At 36.7% G+C, this 8,948-nt stretch overlaps 1 protein-coding gene across 1 annotated transcript in view; it reads right to left on the bottom strand.

Annotated features, from left to right (window-relative positions):
* Positions 1 to 8,948, bottom strand: part of LOC105622174 (roundabout homolog 2-like) — a 150,051-nt gene that overhangs the window by 106,543 nt on the left and 34,560 nt on the right. The window contains exon 2 of the mRNA XM_012203604.1: positions 1,810 to 2,118. Within this exon, the coding sequence (XP_012058994.1) occupies positions 1,810 to 2,118 (309 nt within the window). The remainder of the gene's footprint in view (positions 1 to 1,809; positions 2,119 to 8,948) is intronic.

Below are 8,948 nucleotides of genomic sequence, written 5' to 3'. Positions count from 1 at the left end.
ACACACACACACACACACACACACACACACACACACACACACACACACACACACACACACACGCGCGGACAGGCCAAGTGCATTCTTCGCCAGTATAGCAGGCGTCGGTGTCGCATCGTCAGACTCGTAGGTAGTAAAAGCGAGGTGAGGCGAGCGAATGGGTCGTTACCAACCAGTCAGCAAGCAAGCAAGCAAGCAAGCAAGCAAGCAAGCAAGCAAGCAAGCAGGCAGGCGGGCGGGCGGGCGGACAGACGGGGCATATACCACGGACGGGCAGAGGCGAGGGTGCGTCGCCCGGGATATCGATCGCCTCTAAACAAACATGGCTCGTTTTAGTCGAAGGAGTCGACTTCTATCCCGTATAAATCACGGTTATTCCTTCCTGCGCCCCGTACATACGGGGTGTCCGTTTTCGTTCGTGTGACACAGACACCGTCCCGCGTCGTCACCGCTGCCGCCGTCGCTGTCGTCGCCGTCACCGCCGTACGTTCACTTTGCCTCGTAACCGAGCGAGTGAACGAAGAGGTGAGAGAAGTCGTTCCGAGGCACTCGAGGCTCTTGCGAGCTCGCGCGAGCGGAGGAAGTGCTATAAGGGAGACGTCGGAGTCACGAACCATGCAACACCATTTTTGCCGTCAGAGGAAGAAGTTTATTCGTTTCCCTTGTTAACAGGCAGAATAGATTGAAATGCACCGTGTGGAATTTGGCCGATAAACGTATTATGAAAGCGTTTGCTTCCCGTTTGTAGTTCCGCGTGTAATTGTTTAATTAGAACGTAAGCGAGAAAGTAAATTACTTCTCTGCAATTTACGATATATTCGAGGAAGTAGTCATTGGATATTTTGCCTTTCTCGATGTGTTAAGCTCGATGTGTTGTATAATATAATAGAATTAATCTCTATTATTTAAATATATTTCATAAAAAGTGAAAGAGAAATGTGTGTTATAAGATTATCGTAAAAACAGAGATAGATAGAGAGAGAAAGCGAAAGACTATGACAAATAGCACTTTTAGATAAGCAAATGCACCGCGTAAAATTATGAAGTCGTATATAAAATTTAAAATTTTATCGTCCAGTATAAAATTACTTTTATTGATGTCCGTGCTCTTTTTTTTACACATGAATTGTATTTACACTTCGGCGATTTGTTAACTCAACCAATTTATCAACTAGCAATCCCTTCAACTGTAAACTGACATTGAAAAATTACTGGCGCTTGATCTTCGCGATAATGTACAAAGAGCGTATTACAACTGAGTGATTACAACGTTTTGTTTTACATGCTCATGAACGGTGCAAAGTTTCTTTAGCAAGTGCGAAAAGATGTATATTTCGCCGATTACGATTGCCATAGAAAAGACCCAAAGTATCTTATCGGCTTGGCGTTGGCTACAAGATTACGCTAATCGACACCTGCGCGGGAGTAAATAATTATAGAACCGGCGGGGACAACGTTTATTGTTAGTCGTATCGCAACAATGGCTAATCCATACTGCGCCGGTTCACGCGAGAGTTGTTGACCGGCACGACGGTCGATGCTGTCCGAGAAAGAGAGAGAGAGAGAGAGAGAGAGAGAGAGAGAGAGCTTTCATTCTGGCTTAGCCTGTCGCTCTTCGCGAAATCGTCGGTTTGATCGACACGGACTCGGGCAGCCGTGGAATTCCTTGAGGCGAAAAGCCCGTTTCACGGGGATTCGTTCCGAGTTTAACGAGTGGTCGCCCTCGCAATGTGTCTGATACGCTACCCGGTATAATCCGGACGTAAAAAGGAGACGACGAAAAGAAGATGGTCGGAGGAGCTCTCTTACCTGCGACTGTGAGAGTGGCGTTCCTACTCGGGACGGATCCAGCCTTATTCCGCGCGACGCACCAATATACACCACCATCCTGCTCCTTCTTGCCGTGCATCACCCGCAGAAAGAACAAGGATCCCGTAGGCAGTAGGACCCGATGTGACTTGGCATCCCCCGGCGACGTCTGCACGAGCTCACCGTCCTTGTACCACTCTATCACCGGTTCGGGCTTACCCTCCGCCTTGCAGTTCAACGTCACCGGCTCATTTTTCGCGACTATTATGTCGGACGGGTGCTCGGTTATCCGTGGACATTTCAGCTGTCCTGAAAGCAAAAAAAGGAAATGAAGACTCTTTAGCGGATCTCTCGACGTGCGGTGTGTCGTGTCGTCTTGGCAATCTAATTAGTTCACCCCTTCAACCGGAGATATTTTCGCTACGACGCGCCGCATTGCATTCTTTCACGTTGAATTATTTCGTCTTAAATAAAAATAAATGTAGCAGAGAGACGGAAGTTACATCCAATTAATTTGTTCTTTCGCAACATTTCGATAATGACTATCGTATTTAGCTGAAAAATCTTATGAATGCTTCTACCGAATTAAAGCATTTTGCTATTAGTTTAAAATTTGCTATTATTAGTTTGGAGTTCATCTTCCCTTAAATTTTTAGATGCTTCAACAAAACCGATCGTTCTTGCAGCAGACGTTCTTTTCGATGTTATTTTGTGGATGATGTTTTAAATTTTAAAACATACTTTAGAAGCCATTGGTATTCTATAGAGCTATTATTAACACGTACAAAAAATATCACTCTATTATTAAGAAAAGTGATTACTCAATTTATTTTCTTCCTTTTAAGTAATTATTTTTAACAAAAAATATTTTCTTGATAAAGTATACTTATTACAAATTTTAGAAAAACTCATTATTGTGTACTCAAAATAACAATTTTCTTTTGAAGAATGTTAATCGGATTTATTTTAATTTAATAATCTTGTATAAAGTATTAAATTCACTAGAATTCGGAATATATTTTAAATAATTTGATGCTTGTAATGAACTTGTGATAAATTTATATCTCAACTTTTTTTAAATACTTGAAATAAATAATTATTGCTTACGTACAGTATGTATTTTTCTGTGTGTATACGAATGTTTCTACATTTAGCCGAATTAAAACATTTAGCTTAGTCGCAAAGTTCCATTAAGTTCATTTTTTATTTACGAAATCCAAAAAAAAATGAATTTCGTAAATAAAAAATAAACTTAATGGAAACAAAAATTACATCGAATTAATTTTGCAATATCTCGACTCGATCGCATTTATCCGAAAAATCTTATTATTTCAATAAATGCTTTTGCTTTAATTTGCAATTAAAGCATTTTGTTCAAAATAGACTTTGTTGTAATAATAAATGTAAATTAAGATCTGTTTACAAAAATATTCATCATTAAGTTATGTTAATCGATATTTGTTGAGAAAGTTTACATAAATTTCCCGTTATTTCTCGCGTCTGATGTGTATTCTCTCACACCCCTCTTGAAACACTACGTATAACACTGAGAAGATCATATAAATTTATTGGCACCTTGCCAATATTAATCTTTCGAAGAGGCTGCCAATATTAATATCACGAAGCCGCTGTTTACATACTGATGCGATCGAACGCTTTTCTTCGCCGCGCGAACGCCATGAATTTTCTTCTTGTTTCGTCATTGACTATCCTATCTCTCTACTTTCTCAATTTTGTATGGAGCGCCACTGCGCGAAGGTGCACCGTGATCTCGTTAATTTTCAAACACCTGGTCGTAAACCAGCTCAGAAACGAAAATTAAATCCGGCTTCAGCCTGCCTTATTTTTAAGCACCGTCTCGTAAAATTTTCAGTGCTTAATGCACGCTGTGGATCGCGCAACACAGGAAAAAGATTATGCAAAGTTTGTATTTATGTAGTAAAAACTATGTTAATGCTGGTTGTAATTTGTGCCAACGTGATGGCATTAAATTCATGTAAACTCGATTCGACATGTTTACGCGTTACCGCAATTAGCGGCAATATAGAATTGCATTACTAGGAATTAATGCAAATAATGCTGGACGCATATGGAGATCGCATTTCTGGCATTAATTAATTTTAATTCAATTATTCTCGTTTTTATGCGTGAACGAAGGGAGTGATTTATTGATGAATGCGATACAACATGTGTTTTCATCAGCGCGGTGTAAACAAATCATAAACCGATTTGCCGTGACACACTGTACATTGCTTTCCGACTCTCGGCTAATGTTACGTAGCATCTCGCTGTGACGCTTTATAAATAACGAACGTACGAATTTACAATAACTTAAATAATCTCGATAGTGACGTAAAAACGGAAAAGAGAAAGAAAGAGAATTATTTTCAATTATATTTATTATATCTTACATTATATTAAATTATATTAACTGATTTATTATTATTAAATTATTAGCGACTTTTTATATGTATTAATTTTACATTTTTCTGCCTTTATCTTTATGTAATTTTCGATGTTTTATAATCTTAAAATCCCTTTCAAAAGCTATTTCAGATATGTTTTTATATTACTATCAAATATTAAAGGATTTAAATCAATATTCTAAATTAAATAACATTTTGTTATTTGTAATTTCCATGTGTCAAAATATATTATCTTATTACAAAACATGTGGTTAAAAACACAATCACATCTCTGCGGTTGAATTGCTTAGATTCAAAATAAACAGCGATATTAACATTGCGGGAACAACACACTTGGGTATAGCATACACAACCCAATTCGATTGCTTATAATAGCTTTCATAAAAAATAAACATATTGTAAACAACTCTTTTTAATTCAAACATTAAGGAACGACGGAACCAATCAAATGTTTTTTATTAATTTTTATTAAAATAAAAAAAGTCGGATGTCATCGAAAAGGCGTTTAAGAATTAATGCACTTGATAAACAATAAATCAAATTTGAGTCAAACATTTTTTTAAATTAAATTGTTTAACTCTGTTGTTTTAGTTCAATTAACGACACATAGAAGCAATGACGAACTATAGGAATGATTAAAAATAATACTCAATTTGGGTATAATTTGACATTACGAATTTAACAGAATACAGAGTACATCGTTGCATTTATAATATCGAATTATACCCAATTTGAATTATTTTTATAATCATTTCTAAATCCTATTCAATATGCCCTTGTATTATATAACTAAAACAATGGAATCGAATTAAAAAATAGATTAAATTTGACTCGAATTTAGTTTATTATTTACTAAATACGTACTTTAATATAGACGTTATTTATTTTCAAACTAACCGTAGAAGTGAACCAATTTATAACATTTTGACACATAAAAGTTAAAAATACAAAATGTTATTTAATTCAGATGATTGAGTTACCATTACCTCTTTGATATCTAACAGTGTATATGGATAAAAAGAATAATAAATTGCTGCATAAATTAATTTACAAAATAATTAAAGATTTTTTTACTGCCTGTGATAGCATCGCAGCGTTAGTAAAAAGCGCAGCGATAGTGTTCCGATAGAGAGACTTGATGTCACGAGACTACACAACCATACGCCGCGCCAGTCCAATGGATAGGATAATTCCACGGCAGTTTTTCGCCGTTCGCTTTAACAGCTACCAGAGATCGTCGCGTACAGTCGTGCATCTAGCACGCCTTTGACGCACGCACATGCACGCGCACGTGAACGTGTGTGACTGGTGTGTGTACGACACTCAGCGCGAAAGTCATACGTGTATATGTGCGGCGCGGGTGTCCTATTTAGATAACTGAATTATGGATGAATTATTGGCCGCCGGTGTATACCGTAGTGCAGGTATATAATTTGATAATATCGCCGCCTCTGGCGTCCTATCTCCATGCCACGAGATTTCGGCTCGCCATGGTGTATGTCGCTCGCCGAACGTCCATATGCATTATGCGTGCGCGCTCGCTCGCATACGTGCATACATATAGTATGTACTACGTGAGCGGCGCGACGCTGCATTGTCGCGTCGCCTCGCGTCGCATCGCGTCGCCTCGCCTCGCCTCGCCTCGCCTCGCCTCGCGTCGATGTGAGTGGAGCAACGAGCAGGCAGGTATTAGTCATCGATAGTGGCTCGGATTACCTGTGGTTACACGCATTATTAGATAGGTGCACCGTGCTGCTGTCTAGTCGGCAGGCATTCCTCCATGAAGTGCCTGTTCGCGTACACGTGTATTAAAAGGCGAAACCGATAATCCGATGACTTTTACGTAGAGAAAATCGATATTTGCGGTATCAGAGCTGAAAAAGGAACTTTTTCGAGGTTTTTTTTTTTTCGGAGAAAACAAGTATGATACTGATCGGTATGATAGTGAATGTGAATAAGGTAATTTAAATAGATAAAGAAACGCCTAGATTTTAGTGCTTAATGATATTTTTATATAAATTAAAAAAAAATCTTTTACATTTATATAAAGTGTCGATTATTAAATTATAATACGTATCGATTATTAACTTAAAATGATTATTGATTGGATTTAAAATGTAATCGCAAATTGAAGCTGAAATAATATATAAAAGTAATTTTATTAAGATAATTGATATTCTATGATTTATAACATGTAATTTTTAATTTGATCAGTAATTTTATACGTGGTAATGTAATTAAAAATGTGAATATAAAATTCAATAATTAATAAATTAACTTTTGTAATTATTTATCTTTTAATTATTGAGGTTTTAATTTAATTATTATTATTATTAATCTAAATTACGAATAGAGATGAAAAACGAAAAACACACTTGAGTCTTATTAATATAGATAATTATAAAGCGGGAGAATTCCAAAGAGAATCTCCAATGTAAAATAATTGAAACTGACTCTTCGCTTTTTTCGTAAATGCCGCACTATTAGCAGATTCGATTATTTTCACAAGCACAAAAAAGCACAGGTGTAATCTTCCCAGTCACTAATGTGAGTAAGGAGGAGGGCACAAGAGAAGCAGAAAAGTGACGAAGCAAATTACACGGGTGCACCTATTTATTAGCCGGTTATAAAGGCCATGGATGTTTTTTTTTTTTCCAGCAATATAGCCTCGCTCGTGTAAGAAATTGAGATCCCCGTCGAAATCAGAAAGCGTGCAGCGCGGCAGATGATAAAAAAAGAAAGCTCGATAACACAAGAGTGCACAAGAGCTCGCTTAACTTCAGCAAAACAAAAAGAGTTACACGATATCCAACCATTTGTACCTTTACATCGAAAAGTTCGGTTATATATAATTCATGTTTCGATCTTTTATAAAACCGAATTTAGAATTTGTTATTAACTTAGGAAATAAATACGCAAGAATATCGTATATGGAAAGAACGATATTGCTGAAATATCTAAAAATTTAACGAGTTACAGATCTGAAAATAATTTTATTTGGACTATTAAAATAATTATGTAGAACATTCAAATATGACAAGCTGCAAAAAATTTTTATATTCTTGCAATCAGCTTGAACGTCCTACATAATTATTTTAATAGTCCAACAAAATCATTTTCATATTTAACTAAATTTTTAGATTAGTGCAAGTTCAAGTTTGTAGTTTTTTTAAGAAGATATTCTTGATGCTTACTAAAACTTATTAGCATCAATTATTAAATTGGCGATCAATGTAATTTGTGATATGATTTCTAGTTTCAGTTTATAATTGCGTTTCAAGTCTTAATAAATCAAATCGGCGTGCAATTTATAGAACTGAAAAATGTATTTGCAAATTTGTATATATATATATATATATATATTATCAAGCACCAAAATTAGGATTTAAAAATAGGATTCTTTAGTTGATAGATTTTTAAGTATTTCAGCAAAACCGTTTTTTTTCGTGTACAATTTATTTTCCGGTAGCGAATTTCAACGTATAATTTCGATGATTAGATAGCGATTGACCTTTAAAATTTAAATCGTCAAGAGTTAAATTACTCTCTACGTCCCGGTAATTGTTCAGCCTCCGTTTGCTAGATGAGCCCCTTAAGCGACATACGAGGAGATTCGTAGTGTTTGCAACTCATTATCATACTAGTTTCCACTTTTGCTATCACTAGCACACCGTGTGTGGAGTAATGCCGTAGAAGGCCAACCAGGCGTCATATTCGCTAGTCATTCGCCTCGTTGCCATTGTGTATTCACTTAGCTTTCCCGTGCGTTCGTCGCGCAAGGTTAACGCAAACAGAGTTCCGACCTTTCGGTCTTTGTTTAAACAGACGCGAATAAATTATTCATGTTCAAATAGGAAACGATCCTGATTTTTTAAAAAAATCTTTCATTCATTAACTATATCGATGAAAATTAAACCGAATGTCTTAAACATCGAATAATTTCTCGCCCATAATAAGATGTCAAAATTCTAAAAAATTAAAAATATATTTCAATAATAATTATTCTTCAAACATTTATACGATTTGTTACACACGTATGTGTCATTTAATTATAATTTTGTTTGTGTGGTTTGAAGACTTACGGACGTCACGTCCCGCATACCAAAATATTTCGACACGGATCTCTAGTTTATTGTAACTTCCCTAAGTTCGTAAAATTTAAACGAGAACCCGAATGTGCTCGGGATGTCGATGCTGTTCTTAACATCGGTTAGACATCCGGCGGGGCAACGCTGGGTGCAACGATGGTTAATCCTTTGTTTGAATTATTCAGAGGTGCCTGTTGTATATAGTGGTAACATGCGCTGAGTATTTTCCGAAAAGAAACGGATACGCGCTTTATATGCAAACGAAACAAACTACGTTCACGTAGCTGCCGTCTGCAGGAAAGTAACCCGGGAACGGAACAGCGTTCGTAACGACGCGCTTCTCACCTGGAGAAACAAAGCTGTGGTTAACGAATGACTTACGTTACATTGATTTTTCGAATTTTCCCGGGTTTCCTTCGATTCCGGATCTCGAAATTGCGCGATACCCCAACACTCTCGTGTAACACCGCCGGTTCCACCATAATCGGATTTCTGTCGTTGCTCGTGCAGAATCGTTCGATATCTATAAATCAGCATAGCGCTAGGTTACGCCAACGGCGGAGATTTATATTGGTCACGTATGCGTGTATATATATATATATATATATATATATATACGCCGCTA

The sequence above is a fragment of the Atta cephalotes genome (genome assembly GCF_000143395.1).
Source record: "Atta cephalotes unplaced genomic scaffold scaffold00041, whole genome shotgun sequence".
NCBI lineage: Eukaryota > Metazoa > Arthropoda > Insecta > Hymenoptera > Formicidae > Atta > Atta cephalotes.
This window is presented reverse-complemented; position numbering and strand designations above follow the sequence as displayed.